General features: G+C 43.3%; 3 protein-coding genes across 6 annotated transcripts; 1 reads left to right on the top strand and 2 right to left on the bottom strand.

The window, feature by feature from the left end:
• Nucleotides 1-15,678, bottom strand: SHPK (sedoheptulokinase). 3 transcript variants are annotated; one of them, XM_084493336.1, is made up of 9 exons: nt 15,561-15,678; nt 11,936-12,040; nt 10,633-10,721; nt 7,114-7,255; nt 4,374-4,557; nt 2,997-3,149; nt 1,758-1,933; nt 1,462-1,662; nt 1-418 (listed from the first exon to the last, which is right to left on the bottom strand). In XM_084493336.1, the coding sequence occupies exons 4-9, from the start codon at nt 7,250-7,252 to the stop codon at nt 24-26; spliced, it is 1,248 nt and encodes a 415-aa protein (XP_084349462.1). In that variant the 5' UTR covers nt 7,253-7,255; nt 10,633-10,721; nt 11,936-12,040; nt 15,561-15,678; the 3' UTR covers nt 1-23. The 3 variants fall into 3 exon arrangements, with proteins under 3 accessions (XP_084349462.1, XP_084349463.1, XP_084349461.1); XM_084493337.1 differs by lacking the exon at nt 11,936-12,040; XM_084493335.1 differs by lacking the exons at nt 10,633-10,721; nt 11,936-12,040; nt 15,561-15,678 and adding an exon at nt 8,851-9,307.
• CTNS (cystinosin, lysosomal cystine transporter) lies at nt 9,432-18,257 on the top strand. 2 transcript variants are annotated; one of them, XM_084493352.1, is made up of 11 exons: nt 9,432-9,592; nt 10,050-10,168; nt 11,442-11,520; nt 12,743-12,827; nt 12,918-13,021; nt 13,989-14,120; nt 14,883-14,982; nt 15,077-15,196; nt 16,283-16,453; nt 16,865-16,982; nt 17,329-18,257. In XM_084493352.1, the coding sequence occupies exons 2-11, from the start codon at nt 10,060-10,062 to the stop codon at nt 17,457-17,459; spliced, it is 1,149 nt and encodes a 382-aa protein (XP_084349478.1). In that variant the 5' UTR covers nt 9,432-9,592; nt 10,050-10,059; the 3' UTR covers nt 17,460-18,257. The 2 variants fall into 2 exon arrangements, with proteins under 2 accessions (XP_084349478.1, XP_084349477.1); XM_084493351.1 differs by lacking the exon at nt 9,432-9,592 and adding an exon at nt 9,607-9,734.
• Nucleotides 18,258-18,478: 221 nt separating this feature from the next.
• Nucleotides 18,479-22,063, bottom strand: TAX1BP3 (Tax1 binding protein 3). Its single transcript, XM_084493362.1, has 4 exons — nt 21,914-22,063; nt 20,659-20,778; nt 20,275-20,352; nt 18,479-20,026 (listed from the first exon to the last, which is right to left on the bottom strand). The coding sequence occupies exons 1-4, from the start codon at nt 21,950-21,952 to the stop codon at nt 19,889-19,891; spliced, it is 375 nt and encodes a 124-aa protein (XP_084349488.1). The 5' UTR covers nt 21,953-22,063; the 3' UTR covers nt 18,479-19,888.
• Nucleotides 22,064-22,159: the final 96 nt, after the last annotated feature.

Raw genomic sequence — 22,159 nt, 5'->3', positions numbered from 1 at the left:
TCAGGCCATTCTAAACAGTAGCTTTATTTTCTGTGGAACATCACCATGGCAGCCCCCACAGCAGCATCAACATCCTTCCCATAAACCACAGGGAATGGAAAAATCCTTTCCACTTCCTGCCTCAACACCTCATTCCTGGCGAGGGCACTCCCACTCCCCAGAATTCTGCTCACTCCTGTCTCCATCAGGCGTTGCACCGGCAACATGGAACAGAGGTTTTCAATGATGCCACGGCACAGAGCTCTGGTTACGTGCCCCAAGGAGAGCTCAGAGACAGCAATACTGGTCACTGAAGCCAACTGCTCAGGAACGTGTCTCTCTCCAAATATGGTTGGTTGGATCGAGAGTTTGCTGTCATCTTGGGCCAAAGCTGCTTTGATTATCTTTGCGTAGATGGCAGAATCCTGAACCTGAAGCCCTGCAGATGGGAAATACCACATTACTCAGCTGAAGACATCTAATGTATCTTACACATGGAGCCTTAAAATGGGCACTGATCCACTTGTTCACCAAAATACTGTATACTTTTTTTCCCTGTATCAAAGGTAATTGTTTTTCCAGGATTACAAGCCCCAGTTCTCTATCCAATTGTATCTAGTATCTGTAACACTAGAAATCTTTTTCTGATCAGAACCAATGTCTCTAAAGGCACTAATGGCAGACATCACATGCAATCCAGCTACCGAAGCTGAATGCAGAGTTCACTTCAAGAACTCACAGAAAGAATGATTTCAGAACTTATTTCTGCACTGCAAAACCCAGGAGATTTTCTATATATATGTGTGTGTGTGTGTAAAACACTCAGATTTAATGTGATAATTACTTCTCATTTCACAAATGGGCATGACAGAGCACGGAAATGGAGGACCCTGTGTATACCCAGGAGCAGAAACAGACATTAAATACAAGCTGTTTTTTCCCTTGTAATGAGTAAGATGACATATCAAATACAACTCCAGAAAAAGTGAGGAAGTTATATAATAACAAAAACAAACAAACAAACCACCATGAGTGCAAAGTCCATGTTTAAAACACTTAGAAGACACTACGTGAGTTTGAGCCTTAAAATCCATTAGACTGCTGCAAAATACGCTGTAAAAGGCAACTGATACAATCAAGGGACTCTTTCTGAATGCAGTCATAGGAAATCAGTGGCTGTCCTCATATTTGCTGACCTTTCCTTTTAAAAACAACTTGCAAAAATATTCTCTTGTTCTTAAAACAAAAGAAAACTCAAAACCTAGAAGTAAAGTGAATGTGGAGTCCAAGGATGACTGTCCCAGCATGTTGATTAGCTTCAGAAGGAAATTCTAGATGTCTGGGAAATATGACCCAGGAGTTATATCCTCATTCTTTCTATTGCATGAAGAAACAGCTCTATACTTGTTCCTTTGTCTGAGCTTCCCTTCACCTTGTTGATCAACCTCAATTTTAAGCCTTAACAATCCTTAACGAGCTTACCCAGTTCTTCCATCCACCGTGACACCATGTCCACAAATGTTGCTAGCACATTGCCTCCATTAAGTGATGCTGCCACTGCCAAGTAGTCACCGTTGAAGTAGGGAAAGTAAGTAACAGCTGATGAAGGATCTGGTGTCTCTGGAGGCTGGAAACCAGGGGGCATTGAGATGGTCAGCTGAGCAGAGGTACTGATATTGAGAACTAGAAAACAAAAGAAGAAAAAAAATCAGCATTTTACTAGGCTATCCTGAAGGTAGACAATGAGAAAACAAAGTAAGATACCAAAATGATCATACCTGCATCAGTCCTTTCAGTCAGACAGGAATAAACAGAGCACTGGAAATCTCCCAGAGCAATTCCTACTTCTGTTCCTTTGGGTATTCCATGCCATGCACAGATTGTCCTCCCTGCAATACTGCCAGAGTCTCCCACCTCTGGAAGCAAGTGAAGAGGAAAGCCGGACTTTTTCAATCTACAATCAGAACAATATTGTTGCAGGAAAGCAGCAGGGGAACATGCAACATGGCTACAAGGACCTCTCTGAAGTCGCAGACGAAGCTGGCCATACATTTACAGCTGCTGGATTTATGGATGCATTCACTTCTCTAGAAAGCTTTGTCTTGGGCAGCATTCCAATTCAACGGGCTGGGTGAACTAGAATATGCTGGAAAAACAAACTGCTTTTCATGATATGCAATCTGATTACCTGGGATTCTACAGGAGTACACATTCACCAAGCTTAACCTACTGATGTCATATAGACAAGCAGTTCCAGGGTTAAGGGACAATCACAAAAATTCGACTTTTAAGTGTCAAAGAACTTACAACTGTCATGCAGTTAGTAGCTCAAAACCAAATCAGAGGTAAGTCCAACAAACTCCTTACACAAACCAAAAGATACACTATGTTGCTACAGCAAAAACACCAGATTAGTGAAAATGCAAGTTTTTGTCACTCTTAATGCATTAGATAGTAAATTACCTTTATGAGCAGATCTTGGAATTCTGGCCTAACCTAAACTCTGAAATACATACAGCCTTAGGATTCTGCCCTGAAAGAGCAAATCATTAAAAATAAATAAACAAAAACAGTTTTCTGTAAGACTCCCTGTAGCCTAACAAATTTTAATAAATCACAAGTAAATCTTAGCAGTTACAAAGGAGCTCAGCCAAAAGAAGTAGTAGTAACTGTCTTTTGCCATTACAGCCTTGGCTACAGCATCCACTTCTCCATCTCATCCCACCATCACACCACAGAAAGGGAGAGGAAATGTTCGGTATACAAGGCCTCATTGATGAGTCTCTCAGCTCTGCTGTCTTAGGTATTTCTAAAAACACAGTGCCAAATTGTATGTAACTTAAATATATTTACCTTACAGCCCAAAAGTCCTTCAGTACAGACCACGGCACAATTGATTAGGAACAACTTTCAATCACTTCCTATCCGTAACACACTCATACTTAGGGTCCTAAGAGATGTTCAAGTTGCCTGACACAAGCAAAGCATAAAATCCATGGAATGAGCTCAGCACTTACACATCAGTATTCCAACTTTTGGTTTTGGCATTGAAATATCCCCAGCTGGCGGCATTCTGGATGGACATGAGTGGCTTCTTCAGGTCACACAACATGGCAACCACATAGTCATGGATAGTGCCAGCTGCATCATAACACTTCAGAAAATCTGGACTTTTAAACAAAACATTTTAAAATCAAAAACAATGAGCGGTGCTTTAAGACAGTCAGAGCAAGTTTACGTCCAGTGCTATAGGGAACTTTAGATGTGTGTGGCCTTATCTCCTAAAAAGAGAACTGCAAACTCAGTATCTCAGTGATCAACTTGGATTTTGTGGGTTATTACTTTTTTAATGGGATTTATTTTCCAAGCTCTTACCACAGTAGCAATTCTTATCTGCTTGTGGAAGACAGAGAGACAGTGGCTTTAAGGAATGAGTTATCTGGGTTTGAAATCATACCACCGCAAAACATGCCAGGAAAGTAGTAATTGTTTTACAAAAATGTCACTTTGTTGATTCCGGAGCATTTGACAAAAAAATTAGTCAATTCCTGCAATCGCTTTAGGATTCACAGATTATATGAATGGAAATGTACCAAGTGGTGAAACAGAACAGAAACAAACCAAAACAGCTTGGACTCATGAGCTGTACAGCTCTAAAGCAAGATCACGTCACATTCTAGCTATCTGCTGAACATATGTTGAGGGAAAACCAAGATGTAATAAGTTTTTCCCTACTAATTTAACTTGAACTCACTGCTGAGGAAGATAATGTCTCTTTGAGAGACATAGCATGCTACAGATGAAACTGAAGACCAAATCATGCTGATGCCAAGTCATAAGTGAAAAATTACATCCTCTGCAAATACGCCACAACAAAGCAGAGCATCAGTAACACCTCATAAGAATCCCAGTGTCTAAAGAAGGAAGAAACTGAAATTAATTTAGGGATTGTTTCTTTCAGCATCTGGCAGCAACCAGCCAAAGCAACTCTGTTACTGTTTTAGACATGTTTGTACTTTCCACAATCTGCACAAGCCAAAATTATAGCGTTCAAGCTACATTAGCAGACCTCCTCTGAGCAGTAGGTTGGACTAGAATTATTTTATGATACTTTAAGGCTTCTGCTTCTATATGGTCAAAAGATTTTATTTTTATTAAAAAGATCTGTAGTATTTTTATGAGGTCAGAGAGACTTGTGTGCTGTTACATATCGCTTATATTGAATACTGCCATTATAAACATTCTTTGACTAATTAGTATTATGATTAGAGAGAAAATGCACACCCTGAGCTTGTAGTTGTTTTACCATGCCACGGGAATACTAACACAAATTCAGGAGGAGAAACCAACAGTGAAACAGCGTGATACAACTGCCCATTTGAGAAACAATGTACCTGTTCTTTAAATACCAGTAGACTGTGGCACACCCAAATCCTGTAGCCAGGCTGATGTGTGACTGGGGCGGAGGAAGAGAAGCGAGGAAGGCAGGACTGCAGCGGCCGTCTTGCCATGTAACCAGATGACTGACCTCCTCTGGCTCAAAGGCAGGGCTGGTACCACACTCTGTCCACCTGCAACCTGAAACACAAAAGCATCTGAGAAATCCCGTGATTTCCTGCTGTGCCTGTCATTTTTCCTTACTAGACACTCTGATAATTTGTCAAATGTATTGGGAAAAGAACAGAAACGGAGCCAGTGGCGGTTGTAATTAAATTAACTAGTCATAGTTTCAGTCCTAGATAACGTCATAATTCTAGTCATTCTGGAAAAAAGTTTGCAATTCTGTTACGAGAGGTAAGGAGCTGACATGACAAAACTTGAACAGCCACATCATGACCAAGAGCACACAGAATTAGTAATGAACTGCCTACGATGGATAGGGCACAGTTTCTTCCACCTTCTGAGTCAAAGCAACAGGAAACCTGGATCTGTACGTATTAAGCAACAGACTGCAAACTAACCAACATCTCTCCCCTGTACCTTGCAATAAAGCTTCACCAGAAGTAGAGAAGGATTTAATTCAGTGTTATCAGTCTAGCACATTTGTTCTGAACAGAGGATGCCACACCTTTGGTGAAGCCATCACATGCTTCTACGCCAAGGCCTCAGCTAAATTAGGGCAACTTCTTGGTGCTGCACGGAGCCTTCTCATCAATGTCTGCTACTGCTCCAGCCCAGTGTGCTGCTCCCTGCCCTGACATGCTCCCCACAAGCAGTCATGCTAAGGCAGATTACAGACCTGCCAGAGCAGCAAACTGAGCAGATGCTGAGCTCAAGCACTGCTCTGTGATATTTGCTGGCACACTCCATGTCTCAGCGTCAGCCTCTGACAACTACTGCTCTCCCAGGTGATGCAGGGCCACAAGGTGGGGATAGGACGGGCCACACACTGTCTCCAGCTGGCTCTATTTCTTTTTTTAGTGAGGGGTGGCAGGAGAGTTTCAAGCTGTGCTGGTGCCACTTACCCTACAGGTCAGAATAGAGATATGGCTGCTCAACTAACTAGCACAAATATGAATATAGGGATTTGAAGTCACACACGCACAATGAAAAGCAGCCATGAAAGCAGGAAATACTATGTGAAACATGTAACGCAAACATACCTTTTGTTGTTCTCTTAATTCCCTGTTCTATCAAGTCTGTTTGAAATGATTTTCAAATTGGCTTGTTTTTCTAGTTTCAAATGGTTTCAAAGAAATATTATTAACCATAAATCCAACCCTAAAGGATGCTATTAAAAATCTAATTTGTGTCCCAAAGCGCATGGATTCATTTAGTCTACTCAAAACAAATGAGAGCAAACACCCTCTTTCACTGGACAGAAATGAAACAAAAGTGGTGTGTGGCTTTGGGAAATAAAATATTAACCAATATCACGTAAGAATCTGTCTGTCATGAACCCATGAGGCTTTGTTATGCAGCCCTTGGGACAGCTGGAAAGCAAGCAACAGCTCCTTCCCATCAGCCTTCGGATTTCTTTCTTTGCAATCATTTTTGTATTTAAGGTAAAATTACAGCCAGTAATGAATAGCATTGTGTCTCTTTAAACAATTAAGACCCCAACAACTTTTGAAAGGCAGTGACCAGCACTTTTGGAAAATCTATTCTGCAGTTTACAATAAATCTTTACTTAATCTGTAACTTTTATTATTATTTTCAGATCTGTATAATTGCTCAGATGTGCACACCATAAGGTGAAGAGAAAAAAAACGTCGAACCACATTTTGAAACCTGAACCTTGGACTTTAGAAGGTTATGAAGAGAATCCATACCTATCTCACAGAGCTAGAAATCCAAGGCTTGAATTTTTCAAACATCTTCACTGTCACAATCAAGCTCCATGTGACTACCTTACTGTGGCTGATTTTGTTTCTGAGGTCTTGGCCCTTCAGTCTACAAGCAGCTGCATACTCAGAATCAAGACCACAATCCTTTTCAGCTCCTAACAGAAGCACAAGCAGGCAAGATGAATGCAACATGCCAGTCTACAATTTACTAGAAAAAAAATGCTTTGAGATTTTTCATAAAAGATAACAACAAAAGACCGAAATAATATTTTACTGAACGTCATTTTTTCCTTTTACTGTACTTTCAAACTGTGTCAAATGAACATAGCAATGTTCATTACTGGATAGCTACTGCTGTACACATTTTAACATAAAGATCAAGTACAGCTTATTTTTCAAGGCAGACATAGAACTGCTAATACTACTACTGCAGAATCACTGGAAGGTATTGAGATACTGGACACCAAGTAGTTAAGCGCTTTATGAGGTGAGTAACATTTAAGAAAAAAGGAATTCACATGGTCCGGAAGTTCTTTCAACTGGCAGCAGATAGCATATGATGGACAAACAATAGACAAGCCACAGATTCCTCCTTCATACTGTTAACTATGTTTACTCTGCAGGGATCTCACAAGACTAAATCCTTCAACTGATATGTGTAAACAATACAGTTAACTACAGTCAGTAGCTGGAATTCCAGTAATTAAAGCAAAATTGACATAGAAAATGATCTTGTTAATTCTGTTTTACAGAAGATCAAGGTGAACATGCAGCGATTGCCTACAGATCACTTCAGTGCTAAAGATTTATTTTACTCTAAACAAGAAAGCCAAAAATACAGTATTACCTTGATCTCTTTTCCAAAATACAATCCCGTGCATTTGCCCTGAAATGCCAATGTGACTGACTCTTTGAAGCTGCTGCTGAGGTAGAGCAGCAAGGCATTCGTTCAGTGCTGTTATTATTCTTCGGACATTCTGCTCCATTCCCTGTAATCAAGAAGCATTATACTAAGATGAAGCCATTAGGACTCACGGTATTTATTAAACAAGGCTACTCTAGTCAGAAGTAAAGAACAGAATTCATTTAGGTTAATAACATGCATTAAAGTAACATTCACTACTAAATTGAAAGAAAGTTTGAAAAAAGAAAAAAAAAAAAAAACACAGAAAACACAACACACACAAAACCCCCAAAACAGTACTAGCAAGTTGACAATAAATAACAGCATCTTACACTGAAGGCCGTATAATCCTTGACTTAAGTTCCTAAGACACCATACTCAAACACACCTTTTAAGAAGTCCATTAACGCTCACCACATACTTACATTAATTCAACTTCTACATTGCTCTTCTTTTTTTTTTTTTTTTTTTTTTTTTTTTTCTCCACACAGAGGATTATCCACATGTTCTCACTTGCATGCACATGCATGTCTCACACCCTCCTAAAACCTCTCTACACACTGTTGACTTGGATGATGCCAATACTTCATGTCTGGATACTCTATTCCCAGAACTGCCAAGCAAACTGCAGAGATCTACTCAATAAAGTGACCAAGCCCTGACACAAGGTAAGTTGCATTACAGCTTTCACACTTTTGAACATTCAGATTACTTTGACAGAGCCAAACAAAGATTATAAGCAAAAGTATTTACATTTACCCCATTTATAGATGTGAACTGTCATGCATGTATCTACTTCTAGCTGCATAAACATGACTGAAGGGAGAAGAATTGGCCTGTTTGGTTGGTATCTTCACCCTAGAAACACTACAATACTAGGCCACAGGAATGTTGATACATATTGTTTATGATTTTGATCCATTCTTTATTTGATTGAATAACATAATGGACCTAAAGCCCTCTAACAGGAATATACATTCCTGGTTATTTCCACAGGGAATTTCCAGTTATGATTCCATCTCACATTAAAGTGCAACATACCCTTTAAGTTGGCGAGTGGTTGCTGTTTCCTGACTGACAGCATCGAACACAAAGGCATTGTTCATGGAAGAATAGTTTTAGATTGTTTTGTGACACCTCTGAGGCCACAGTGGAAGCAGAAGCAGGCTTTCTGCAGGTCTGTACACTCTCAGAAGAGAAAAATCAAGCTTGGGCTGCCATCTCAGAAGTGTGGGCGGCTCCAGCAGTGGCAATTAGTTTGACTCTGTGGTGCCACTTACGGAATGTTCCCAGCAGCTGCCTTCATTTGAAATGAGGTAAGAAAAGAGGGAACGAGTTCCTATTCATCTAGCAAACCCATTGACTCCAGTACTATCCTAATTTGACATGACCATTTGAGTACTTAACCAGCAGCTTTTCAAAAGCTATCTTTCTTAAACCAGTCAGCTTTACTTGGCTTTCTTGAACAGTAAACAGAGAGCATTTTAATTCCCATTTCAGACATCCAGACACACATAGCGACCATCTCTGTCACTACGCACACACACACAAAACAAGCCCCAAAAAAACAACCAAACCAGAAATCCATCAAAGTCCACACAACACAGCGAGGCAGCCCAACTGCTATGAGGCAACACCGCCATCCTGAAACCGCCAGCAGTGCTTTCTGCCACCCCTTACCTGTGGTCCAGCTTCCAGGCTGCTGGCGTGTGCCTGTGTCTCCCTGGAGCAGCTTGCTGCCACCACATGCCCTCGCCCTGTCCCTACCAGCAGGGCAGCCTTAACAGACGTCGTGCCCAGGTCTATGCCCAGCACGCAGGTTGCCTCGCTGCCCGCCATGGCCCTGGCGATTTGCCTTCACCTCCCACAGCCCACACGAGTCTCTCTAGGCAGTACTCTGACCAACGTCCACTGTGTTGAGCCCTTATGTTGTTCCTCGCTGCCTTTGAAGGAGCACCTGCCCCGAGAGGGCACAAACACAAGCTACTGCTCCAGCAGCGTGCGGGGACTGGGGTGAGTGGGCAAACTGGGCCGAGAGAGAGCCTGGACTCTGCCCTCTGACAGAAAACGTCTCCCTCCAGCACTTGAGCAATACCCCTCCATCTTGAGAGTGGCAAAACCATCCCTTCCCCAGCCCTCCCCAGCGAGCTTTGCCACTCGGAACGAAACTCCAGCGAGCAGCTGAAGCACCGAGTGCCTCCCCCGGCCCTCAGCGACCCCTCCTCACAGAGCCGCCAGCCCCAGCCCCAGCCCGGCGCCCGCCCCGCTCTGCCGCACCCAAGATGGCGCCCGCGGGCGGCCGCAGCGGCGCAACGCGCGAAGGGGGCGTTAGGCGGGGAGGTGATAGGCGGCCGCCTCACGTGAGGAGCTGAAAAGGGAAGAGCTCGGGGTGCGTGGGACGGAGTCGCAGTGTTGGAAGGAGGTAGGCGGTTTTCCCTCTCAGTGCCGCTTTCTTGGTATTAGCGTGCCCTAAAGTGTGGGATGGTGTCTGCCTCATCGTACTTTCTGAGGGGAGAGCGCTGGGGACTACAAGTCCCAGCGTGCACCGCGCCCCGCTGCTGCAGGTGGGGAGGGTGGGGGGGCGCAGTGGCTGCTGAGATTTGTAGTCCTGTGAAGGGGGGGGGGGGATACCTCAGGGGACGGTAGCTAAGTGGCAGGAGGAGGATAAGCTGCGAAGGGAGAAGATTTTGTCAGGGAAGCGTGGGCAGACAGAGACTGAAAGCCCAGTGTCCTCTGGGGAGTGCTGAGGGTCCTTCAGCCAGGCAGGTCCAGGGGCTGTGGTGCTGAGGAGGGAGCCATTTTGCAGTGGGGAACAGGCTGGTACCCCCTCAAAGTTTGTAGAGCCTGAGCAAAGCTTTCTCCTCGTTTTTTTTCTGCAGCTCTGCCACCATGAGGATGAGATATGTGTTCCCTCCTCTACTGTACCTCATGCCTGTGCTGCTGGGGAGTGGTGGTGTTTGGTCATCCCTGCTTGGGCCTGCAGGCCAGCTCCAGAGTGGTAAGAGATGGACAAGGGTAGCTCCTCAGTATCCCCAGTCATCCCCCTCTGGGTAAATCTGCACCATGTTTCTCACAGCTCTTCTTTCACATGCTGCCTTTGACTTCGTGAGCTCACACTGAGGCACTCTAGTGACAGATGGAGCACTAGGAAGGTGCAGACACTCCCCTCAGTTGAAGGAGGTTAAATACTGACTGTGGTGCAGTCAGGGATGAGCTGGGGAGCTCTCCTCCATTTAAATAACTTCTTAAGAATGCTGTGTAATGTAAGGTAATGAGAAAGATGCTCATCACTGCCGATAATTCCTATGTAGCTTCCTGCAAGAAATAGCTTTCATATTTGATTTGTATCTATAAGATGTTTTCCACTTATTTCCAAATATTCCTTCTCTCAGAACACAGACACAGTACTCAAAACTGTTATGTGAGGATCCTGACAATGTAGGGACTTGCAGTTATTCTTACCTCTGAGGCTAACTGCTGGTGTTTGCTACTTCACTGTATCCAGCCTGTGTATCTCCAGCTTGTTATTTCAGTTCTAGCTTTCTTGAACCCTATAGTTCAGGAGACAAAATAGGGTGTCCATTACTAAACGCAATATTAAAAATAATTACATCATGGCAACCTCTTTATTTCTCTTTTTTTTCTGGTCTTAAGTAGATTTGTTGCTCTTGTCTGTCACTTTTGAACTTTAAATGTACATATAGTAAAAGACCTGGATTCCAAAATTGACGACGGATGACTGGTTTATGGTTTTGATGTCAATTGTATTGGCATTGGAATGTGACCCCCCCTCTCAAAACATGACACACTATACCATAGCTGCACTGTTGCAAAGTGTACCCTATAACAGCAGTGTTTCTGACTGCTATAGCAAGGCACTTGTGATTCTTGAAGTACTATAATTGTAAATATACATTATTTCAAACATCTGGGTACATGAAGAATTTGTAACTCAAGAAGTAACTTTTAAACTAAATTTTGAGCATCATGACTTCCAAGTTACAAGGATCATATGAAGAAACAATTAGTGAGTTTTAAGTATCCTATAGCTTTGTCTTGGCATGAACTTCTGCTGCAAATCAAATATCTAAATTGCTTCCTTGTAACATGTTCAAGTGGCAGTTACTTAGTTCTCCTTTTAGGTTTAGTTCCCTTGAAATAAGCAGTGCTCCCTTTGTTGTTAGCGACAGTATACTGGTGTTGTGTTGTTTTTTGTTTTTAATCTGACACTTCAGGTAGTAATGGACTTTTTTTTGTTTATTTCTTCCCAGATGGAGTCATTGTATTGTCTGTCCCAGAAGTGGTTTTGTTAGAAAATGGAAGTTCAACAAATGTCACGATATCTCTGAGGTAAAATCATGGTTACAACTTTGTTTTCCCTATGAAATAGGGAAGGACAAGGGGGTAAAACATAGCTATATACTCAAATTTCCCTGCAGACTTGGTTAACTGTTTATACAGAGGGACTTTTACCTGTATGTGACTTGCTACTTCTAGACCAGTACATCACTTAGTGCCAGTTTGGACCAAGACAGTGCAGCAGGCTCTGAAATGGCCTTGGGTAGTTGGTCTCTGGTAATATCCCATGCCATTTGTATGGGAAGTCAAGCAGGAAAGGACGCTTTATACTGTCTACCTTGTACTAGCTTATTGAACTGTCTTCTATACATGAAGAGCAGCTTTGCTATTTCTAAAAACTGATGCTTGAGAGGAACTTGCACTTCTTAAAAAGATCACAAAAAATTACCACGCAAACAGAACTTACCCTTTCTAGGGAAGAAAGGCAGCTACTCCAGCGTAGGAGCTGATGCATCTCAGTCATGTTGCTTAATACAACACACTACTTAGCTGTGTTTTTGTTGTCAGCTGCCTGCCAGGAAAGAAGCATTAAGTACTTGGACTTTGAGATCCCAAAGGTAGGGGTGTGTGTGAAGGGAATAGTCAGATGACAATGTAAGAATTGTGACAAAGGGGAAAATAGCAAGACAGAGCTACAACAGTCCAGAACTCTTATTTCTGCAAAGTATTATGCGATACTGTGATCTCCTTAATGGACAAGTACAGGCATTTGAACCTTATGATACCCTACATACTGCTGTGCAATTAAACCTCCTGGGCAAATGCTTAGTGGAGCTCTGGGGGAAAGCTTTGCAGGGCTATTTTACTTGAGTTTGTTTTTCCTCTTGCATCATGGCCATAATTTCTGCCTGTCATCACCCCAGTACATGTCCATCATTGCTGCCCCTCTTAGTCCCCAGAATCCTACCATTGTAGGATTTTGCTGGTCCTGCTGGTAATGCTCTTCTCTGCCATTTGTGTGGGGTAGAGGGAGGCAAAATGTGGCTCTGTAACTTTAATGCCAGCCAATTTTTCAGTTAAAAGAAATAGCATTGTGCTAACATAACCTGGTGTTAGTGTTCCTCTGAGTACTAAGTAGGTACTGTACTGTTGTGTATGGACTCCCCACTACACTTGCTGCAGCTGTGTGGAATTAGTAGACACTTTCCCACAGCCCTGAAGCAATCTTTGTGAACTCAGGCACCAGTCTAACTTGGCTCTTCTGTCTTTGCAGGGCTCCACTAAATGAGACACTGGTGATAACTCTTAATATTACCCACTCATCAAAACACAACACTATTGTTGAACTACCTGATGAAGTAAGTGACAGAATAGACTTCTGACCTTATGCAAAAGCCTAGAGCTGGTATGGTGCAACTCTCCTTTCTTCCCTCCACTTTGCCTTGCAGGTACATTTGCCTGCAGGTCACACAGAGGCAGACTTCCAGGTGAAAGCAGATGATGTTGGACAAGTAACAGTTTATCTTTATACCAGTAATTCCAACTTAACTGGGTGAGAAACTGGTTTTTAATTCTACTTAGTACCTACTGCTTCATAAACTCTGGTGTAATTATTTCCTCCATATAGATAAGTAGTTGCTGGGACATGGAGAAGTATATAATTAAGATGTAGTGACCCTCCAGTAATCCCTGAGGTATTCAGATAAATATAAAGTATGGAAGCAGAATGGTAATACTGGTATTTTAAACTTATACCTAGATGACTGTGACCTCTTATGACTCCTTAGTCTCGTTTTAATAACCCTTCTCCAAAGTCTCAAAACTACATGTCCTCATCCAGGAAGCATTTGGTTGTCAATGTCTACTTGGATGCTTTTCTTATATTACTGTGCAGAGCTTGTTCTGGAGTACTAATAGCCTTGTGCAGCTGAGTACCCACATTATTGTCAGGAGATGCAGGTGTTTTCCTCCCTAGTTAGGGGAGCCATCTATTCACCAATGCCAGTCCTCTCTAACAGGAAAACAGTCTAGCAAGATGGAGAAAACTGGATTGTATTTCCTAGTCCAGATGCTACTCACCAACAGGCCACTCCTGTATTACTTCCTCATTTCATTTCTCTTTTTAAGACTCGCAGGAATTGCAGAGGTAACCAGATTTGTGAAGTGATCAACAGGACAGGCATGATCATGAGGCTTTGTTGGCAGAGCATGAAAAGTGAAACTGCTCTTGCATAACTGACCCCGTGCTGTGACAGTGGAAGCCATAGGCACAAGATGACCTTTTTGAATAATAATAGAAATGAAGAGTGGAAAGGGAAGGAAAGGCTAGGTTGAATAGCAGATATTTAAAACTTAACAGGGACACTAAAGAAAGGGGGAAAAACTCAAAAATGAAACCAATGCTGAATCTTTATCTTGTCTCAGTGCCTGGACTCTGTTTTTTCTTAAAGCAGAGCAAGGCAAATGGTCCCGAAAAGAGTGTGAGCAGAGAAATTAACTAACTCTGCATTAACCTTCAGACCTAGGATTCAATTTCAAGTGATTCATAGCATCATAGTGAAATACGCTGATGAAGTGATTGGCTGGATCTATTTCCTTGCGTGGTCTATCTCCTTCTATCCTCAGCTGTTTGAGAACTGGCGGCGAAAAAGGTAAGGAGACTTAAGATGCGTTTGCAAGTTCCCTTAAGCACATCTGAAAACAATGTTCCTGGTTTCTTTTTCATCCATCTTGGTTCTTGTGAATTATGTATGGAAAGACTGGGGCAGGAGGAGAAGCAGGGCAAAGATACTGCATGAATAAATGCAGTCCCAGCGCACTTCTGTGTGTGCAGGTCAGAGGAATTTACTTGCATTCTACAGACACCTAATTCTAAGGTTTGGCATCCAGTAATAACTGATAGAGGATGCTTTTTGCGTTCCCTTTGGTGTTAAGTTGTATATCACCTGACCAAGCCAATTGTGCTGACACCTTCACAGTTGACTTACCTTGTGAGCTGCTTATCAGGCAGCTCCTTGTAGTGCTATCATTAGACTAGCTCCTGTTTTAGTAAACAACTGCAAGTAGAAAGGTTATCATACATGAAAACTAAAGCATTCACTTTGGCAAAGATGCACTACTGCTACGGATTTAGGCTGGCATAGCTTTATCAGGCTGGCTGAGCTCATGGAAGGGTGAAGTTAAACAGCAGCAACAAACTTGGCAGTGAGAACCATTGTGAACGGCATATGAAGGATATTTCACCTTCCTTCCCAATAAACTCCATATCATGTTGTCAGAATGTGTACAGCTTTGGCTTGGATCAAAAATTGCCTATCAGTCAGCATGTTGCAGGGATAAGCCATCCCTGGAGCTGCCTATAATGCTCTCATTTCTCCAGCTTTTTTTTTTAAATTATTTCTTTCCTTCTCTAGCGTTGTTGGACTAAGCTTTGACTACATTGCATTAAACCTTACTGGCTTCATAGCATACAGTGTGTTTAATGTTGGACTCTTCTGGATTCCCTTAATTAAGGCAAGCACAACTTTATTTAATATTTTTAGGGGGCATGGGTATTTACATAAGGGAGTTATAACACTTACCCTGTTTTGGTTTATCTTACACTTAGGAGGAATTCTTACTCAGTTATCCTAGTGGAGTGAACCCTGTGGATATCAACGATGTTTTCTTCAGCCTCCATGCAGTAGCTCTGACACTCCTCATCATAATTCAGTGTTGCATCTATGAGGTATGTCTCAGTGCTGGCCTGACCTGGTAGCTCTGGCAGAGCTCCCTCTGCTGGACGCCTCACCCCTCACTGTACTCAGATCCACTCCTTTTGGGCTCTGAAGTCATCTGTACAGCCTGTTCCTTGGCTTTTCTAGAAGTCAGGCTTCACAGTCCAGCTGCTTTATCTTTCTTGAGCTAATAGCTGCTCCAGTAAGCTTTACTTCAGCCTCATGGATGTTCTGAGCTTATAAGTAGGCTCCTTTGACTCAAAATAGCTAGGGTAAACAGCCAAGTTCATAAAATTTTCAAACAGATTTCTAGCCAGCACATAGATTACAGCTCTACACAGTACAAATGCTCATACATACTTTCTCTTTCTTCACCTTTTGAAGATGCCTTGAGCCAGGAGAGGTCTCTTAGCGACTCCTGAGTATTTGAGTTGTAAGCTTTTGGGTGCAGGTATATGTAGTGGGTAACACTTTGTCTCCACCTCCCCACTTCTTTTTACCTGAAACAGCTGCAGAGGCCTATTTGTAATTCCCACTCCCTTCTCAGTCAGGTGCTCATTGTAAAACCTCTGATCTGAACAGATGGTTTGTTCTCGATAGTAATTATTTCTTGTTTAGGTTCCTTCCTCTGATAATGCTAAACTGAAAACTCTAATAGCAAATTTATCAACTAGTGCAATAGCCTTTTCTAGTAAAGAACTGGGAGATAACTATGACTTTTACCATAATGGCCACAGCAGCCTTTTGCATTTATAGGAACTGTTGATAACTTCAGACTAAACTCAGGAGATTGTTACAGATGTGGCACTGAATCATAGGCATCATAAATAGTCAAAAAAAAAAAAAATACTGCAGCAATATTTTTTCCACTTGCTTATGGGCAATAGTATTCTGAACAAATGCTTTTCAATATTGCACATAAGCTTTTGCAAACCTGCTGCTGATTGCTCGAGCTTCCCTTGTGATATGTGCCTAACTGGTACAACAATGGGTGAGGACTGTAACCTTGCATAGTACTGAGCATATTCGATACCTTACAATGTTTCTGGGGATGTAGGACCTAAACTGGTCTAAGTATACCTGTATTTCTGTTTCAGAGAGCAGACCAGAAAGTATCCAAAGTTGTTGTTGGACTACTGGCACTTGCATGGATCTTCACATTTACAACACTGTTTCTTGCTGCAGCTGAGGAGATGACATGGCTACAGTTCTTATTTTGCTTCTCTTACATCAAGTTAGCAGTCACGTTGATAAAATATTTTCCACAGGTAAGCCTGAACTTTTCTAGTTTTATGCATGTTACTGTCACTCTTAAGTCTGAAGTGTATGTTCTTGAAGATCTGACTAGACCAGCAATGGTTATTTATTAGTTTTTCACAGACAAAACAGTATAAAGCTAACATTGTTTAACACTGAAGTCTTCTGTATATCTCAATGCTTGCTTACTGGGATTGCTCAGGGTACTAAGAGGTAACCCAACTAAGGAAAAAAGCCCAAACTCAACTGTGAGCTTTCTTGCCAAACAGGAGTATCTTTACCTCATTTGAAGACTGGAACAAAAGACTTCCACTGACTAACATGATCCCACAGTAGAAAGCAGAGTCCCAGGTGGTCTTAGCCCTGGCTAGGTGCTGAACCAACAGGTACACAACACATTAAACTTCTCATTATGCCCTCAGGCATACATGAATTTCCGTCGGAAGAGTACTGAGGGATGGAGCATTGGGAATGTATTACTAGACTTCACTGGTGGAACCTTCAGCCTGCTGCAGATGTTTTTGCAGTCATACAACAATGGTAAGGCTGGAACTGAACTGGTGGGGGCTTAACAGGGGTGGGAGAATTTCATTACAAAGCAAAACCCTGTAGGTTATCTTGAGAGATTATTTATGCTAGTGTGGGTAGCTGTCTTTACATGAAGACTAAAGAAAGTCTATTTTGCTTAAAGATTGAAAAACACTTAGCTGTTCTGATGAAACCACAGTAACAGTTAGTAGCTTTGCACAAGCTGTACAGGTCAGTCTCAAGGAGTGTTTAAGTACTCTGGGTAACAAACACAAACTCCTTTAATATGTCTATCATCTTGTGGTCTCGAGATAAGACTAACCTCTTAGTCATAACACTCTAATCTTGTGTTTGACAGATGAGTGGAAATTAATCTTTGGAGATCCAACCAAGTTTGGCCTGGGTGTCTTCTCCATCATCTTTGATATTGTTTTTATGGTTCAGCACTACTGCCTTTATAGGAGATGGGGGTATGAACCTTGTGAGTAACATCTCTGAAGACAAAAACTTTAAATTGAACTTGCCACTATCCTGGCCAAGGGATTTCAAGATGTCTACTAGCAGCTATCAGAAATACTGACTGATCTCTGTTTATTCTTTGATCTACCCTGGTTTGGAATATAAGCTGCCTTGCCAAATGCTGATTGCCGGGTGCCTTAAAGGACATCAAGCTACCTAGCCTCTACTTGCAGATGGAAGGTTTGTGCCTGTTGAAGGTGCAAAGCCAGCTTAGCTTGAGCTGTCCCAGCAGAACGTGGCTCTCTTTGTCTAGCAACAGGAAGGAGACCAGAATTGTCTTTTTGATTGTGCATCACTTCCAAAGAGCCAAAGTTCTGGCTTCCAAGAATCTGAGATCATGTCGATGCAACCACTTAATAACAAAAGGTCTGTGGACTTCAGTGCTGCTGGCTCCTTACAGACCAAACCATGCTATAACACCACTTACACTGGCTGGCAACAGCAGTAGCAGTACCTGAAGGAAAAATTAAGTTCCTAGCAAAAAAAAAAAAAGACAAATACAAATGTTAACTCTAAGAGGGAAAATAAAAATACTGAGAATAACCTGAAAATGTATTCCTAGCTCACTTGAAGCTCTTTCAGAGGTGCTAAGACAAGTGCTCAGATAAATGTGCCTGAATACTTGTGGTGTACTGTCTTAATCTTTCTTGGTTCCACTGACATGCCTTGAACCCTAAACTGTGGATAGTAAAGATCAGATTGTCAAAGGGGTTGTTTTGAAGGGGATCATTTTCATTAACAGCCCATTAATTAAAGGTCTTAAGCACATATTTTTGTTCTTGTGCTACTTTGTAACTGCATGTGGTGTGTTGCAGGTAGAGATCAAGGTAAGCATTAGAACCTTTTAAAGTCACTTGAGGGGAATCTAACAAATACTTGAATGCTTTGTATTGATGTAGGACCACAATCCACTTTGAGCCAGAAAAGAGGTCTCAGGTGGAGGCATTCAAGTGATACGGCAGTCCTTCAATGTAAAGGGGAACAGCACAGGTAATCCAACTCTGTTTTATTGTGTGTAAAATCACGTGAAATAGCAGTACAAATAGGAGTGTATCTTTACAGTAACAAAAATAACTTCAACTTGAAAGCCTTAAAACTTACCGCTGAATTCTTAAGTTACAAAATTCAAAAGCAGTACTAAAGTAATTCAAATAGATATAAAAATGGTAAGTAGGCATCTGCTGGTGTGTACAGAAGTCTGAGACTGATACAACATATGTAAATAGCACAGCAGTAACGAACTGAATAAGTTAGACTGCCCCCTCCTCATGTTCTATTTACAAGCTTACCTGAAGACTGCTTAAGGAAAGTACAGATATGTATAAACTGAGGTGGATTAAAAATGCCAGGTTTTAGCTAATTAAACCACTAGGAAGCCAGGTAATTAACTCAGTGGTGCAGCAAAAATCTTAAATCCTGTGGCATGTTGATTTAAACAACGCAGTAGCTTACCAGAAATTTAAATTTGGTCAAGAGGCACTTTGACAAGTTACTGGCATATTCATCTTTTCAATCAATAAATCAGTGATTTGAACAGTCTTCTGGAAGAGAGACCAAAATCTACCCCCTGATAGTCTGATACAAGTGGAATGAAGAACTGAAGACTCTGGATACAAGCAGCTCTCTTGGTAAGTTCAGCAACAGCATTTTCTTTTCCATAGTGTTTTTTACTTAAACTTGATTTGATGTTACAAATTACTTGTGAACAAAGAGAATCAAGTTCTCTCTGACAGTGAAGCTGAACTGTAGTGTCTAGAACTCTTTAATACCTGTGAAATGCACTAAAACTAACTCAGGTATTAATAACTGTTACTTAGCTTTTTTGTCTGAAGAGGCTGCTCTGTACCAGAAGTCTTGACAGTAAGCCATAATGCCCCAAACCCTTCAGCAAGCTCTGTCTACCTAACACACAGTGTGACATCAGTACAGTGCTCTTCCCCACAGCAGTGTGCAACTCTTAATCCTGGCATTTTAACTTGATAGCATGGGAGGACGCAGCAGCTCACTTTTAAAAGCATAAGCACAGCAAAAGCCTCTTATCTTAATTGGCAGAAACCAAATTCCTGTTGGAACAGGAAACCTTTGTGCTCCAGAAAAATACCGTCAAAATTGAGGCTTCTCCAGTTTTTTCCTTAAATAATATGGTTTGCCCTGTCCTCCTGAAAGCCATGACTATTACAAAGCCTTCCCATGTACCTGCAGGGAAGACTAGTCCCCTCAGAGTGCTTCTCTAAAGTTTAACTATTGTCAATTACACCAGAGAAAGTATGAGTAGTGTATACCACAGTTAGGAACATATATTCCTTCCAGACAACCTGTTCAGCTCTAGCCTTTGCTCCCTTGCTTGATATCCAGTCTATGCATCTCCCTCCCCAACCCCTCCCCAACTTCATGATTGATTAGGACAGCATGGATTGCTGCACAGCTTTCTGCAGAGATTGCCTGGTCACCAGCAGCCGCACCACTTCTTCATTTCTTTTTGTCAGCCTCTTCCTAGCTTGGTCATGGGTCACCATTGTCATATCCCAGCCATTCACCTAGGAAAGCACATGAAAGGCTTCAGCAGGCAAAGAGCAAGTCTTAAAGTAAGCTAGGGCAAGACTATAGGGACTTACAGGTGTCCTGTAAGTATATCTAGTACATCACCCTTATGCCACAACTCTTTATTTGTAAGCTGTACAAACTGCCCCCAAAAGTACCCCGAAGACAGAAGTTTTCCCAGCAGAAGCTTGCTGGAAGCGTGTACCTGGTACTGGATCGGTACTTGTCTTAACTTGCTGTTTACCTGCATGATCTTATCGCCAATCTGAAGTCCTGCAACTTCTGCTGGGCCTCCTTCTGTCACCCTTGTTACATAAATGCCCTGGAAAAACAAGAATTGAGTGTTACTATGAATAACCTTTATTGAAGGGCTGTTCCACTGGCAATGCAGAAATGCTTTGTAGCACGTTGCAGGATTCTAGTTAAGATTACAGGATTCTAGCTAAGAACAGGTTTGTGCAGTGCTGGAGAGAATAAAAGGTGGAGAGCTGGGTAAGTTAAACACAAGCTTAGCCTGCAAAGGATAACAACACTTAACTTTAGTCAACTGCGTTAGAGGGCAGAATACAGATGCACTGCAATAGTGCTTGCTCAGCCTAATTGTTTTTTATAGCAATCAGCCTCTGACCTTGTCAGTCTTGTCTTCAGAGAAAGGATTTTGAGTAGGATCCTGATCGATTCCACCTCCGATGCTGAATCCCAGAATCAAGTTGTCACCTTGGCGAAGCTTATGTATTTCAATTCTTTGCTAAAAAGAGAAGATAAAATAGAGTACTGTGAGCACTGAGATGAATCACAAGTAACCTTAAGACCTAGTTACACTGAGCTATCGGAGATACCATAAGCCTCGAGTAGCTCTAGGAGAGAAGGCTGTATGACAGCCTTGTGAGAGTAATAGCTATCTGTCAAACCTGCACAGGGTAAGCAAACAGCTCTAAAACCTGCTGGCAGCACAGAACTATCACATAGCACTTGTCATCTGTCATCTGCACACAGCCTTGCAGTGACAACAGTTGGCTCTGAGCTGTTCTCAGCCCTACCCCAAACAGCAGAACAGGAGGGGATCTGCAAGTACAAGGGCTGTTGTGCCATTGTACAGCCCAGTGCCTAGTTGCTGTGTTACCCCTGCCCTGAGGAACAAGGGGGAAAAACATTGAAAATGGAGCAGATCTCCTTAAACATGAGTCAGGTCTTGCTGACGAATAGTCACTTGTATCTAGACTCATCTTAGCTTTTATCAGAGTGCCTCCCGTTCCTGCCTCGCCCTATCGGTGAGAATAGCAGCCTGTTAGTGGGATGGATAAGTTATCAACGCTGCTGCAATCCAGAGGTCGGTTCCTTGCTGTCTGGTGACCGCAGGCATCTGACAGGCGCTCCCCCCTGCCTGTACAGCTGCCAGCTTCTGCGGTTCTTGCGCTGACACAAAAAGCCGCGGCCCCAACTCAGGCAGCAACCACTCGGGGGCTCTCCCTGAGCACCTCCAGCAGGGCGCAGAGTGCGGGGCGAGGCCACCCCGAGCCTGCGCCCCCCGGGCTGTGTGAGCGGTGGAGCCGCCCGGGGCAGCGACACTCGGCTGTATCCGAACCGGGGGAAGAACCACCGAAAGGCCTCGCTCGCGCTGCTCCCATTACGGCAATTAGCGCGCTGTAAAAGACAATTAACGAGCCGCAGCCGCTCTCCACTACCACCCCCCCCCCTCGGCCACCAGCCCAAGGCTCCGGGCCCGGGGAGCTCCCGGCACGGCCCCAGCCCCACCCTGAGGGGCCGAAAAGCGATCGCGCCGGGCCCGGCCCCGCTCCTCTCCGCTCGGTGCCTGCCTGGTGCCGGCTCCCCTCAGGGTCCCCCCCTTATCACCGCAGCCCCCGTCCCGCCCCGCGCCTCACCACGACGGCGGTGACCGGCTGTCCCGGCACGTACGACATCGCCTCAGCCCCGACCCCGCTCCCGGCGCCGCCGCCGCCCGAACAAAAGCCTCGCCCGGCCCCGCCCCGCCCCGCCCCGCCCCGCCGCGGGGCCCGGCCCCGCTTCGCCCCGGCGGCCCCCGCGCTAAGATGGCCGCCGGCAGCTTCCGGCGGGGCGGGCGGGCGGCTCCGGGCCCCGCGGCGCCGTGCTCCGAGCGCTGACCCCCG

The sequence above is a fragment of the Aythya ferina genome, assembly GCF_964211825.1.
Source record: "Aythya ferina genome assembly, chromosome: 19".
Taxonomy (NCBI): domain Eukaryota; kingdom Metazoa; phylum Chordata; class Aves; order Anseriformes; family Anatidae; genus Aythya; species Aythya ferina.
This window is presented reverse-complemented; position numbering and strand designations above follow the sequence as displayed.

Excerpts from the sequence above, each read along its gene's own strand:
- SHPK (XM_084493335.1), bottom strand. The coding sequence starts at position 9,009 with ATGGCGGGCAGCGAGGCAACCTGCGTGCTGGGCATAGACCTGGGCACG. Across the intron at positions 7,256-8,850 it reads GCCTGGAAGCTGGACCACAG|GGAATGGAGCAGAATGTCCG; the intron begins GTAAGGGGTGGC and ends TCTTGATTACAG. Across the intron at positions 3,150-4,373 it reads TACTGGTATTTAAAGAACAG|TCCAGATTTTCTGAAGTGTT; the intron begins GTACATTGTTTC and ends TTTGTTTAAAAG.
- CTNS (XM_084493351.1), top strand. The coding sequence starts at position 9,652 with ATGGTGTCTGCCTCATCGTACTTTCTGAGGGGAGAGCGCTGGGGACTA. Across the intron at positions 9,735-10,049 it reads ACCGCGCCCCGCTGCTGCAG|CTCTGCCACCATGAGGATGA; the intron begins GTGGGGAGGGTG and ends TTTTTTCTGCAG. Across the intron at positions 12,828-12,917 it reads TTGTTGAACTACCTGATGAA|GTACATTTGCCTGCAGGTCA; the intron begins GTAAGTGACAGA and ends TTTGCCTTGCAG.
- TAX1BP3 (XM_084493362.1), bottom strand. The coding sequence starts at position 21,952 with ATGTCGTACGTGCCGGGACAGCCGGTCACCGCCGTCGTG. Across the intron at positions 20,779-21,913 it reads AGCCGGTCACCGCCGTCGTG|CAAAGAATTGAAATACATAA; the intron begins GTGAGGCGCGGG and ends TTCTCTTTTTAG. Across the intron at positions 20,027-20,274 it reads TTGGCGATAAGATCATGCAG|GTGAATGGCTGGGATATGAC; the intron begins GTAAACAGCAAG and ends GTGCTTTCCTAG.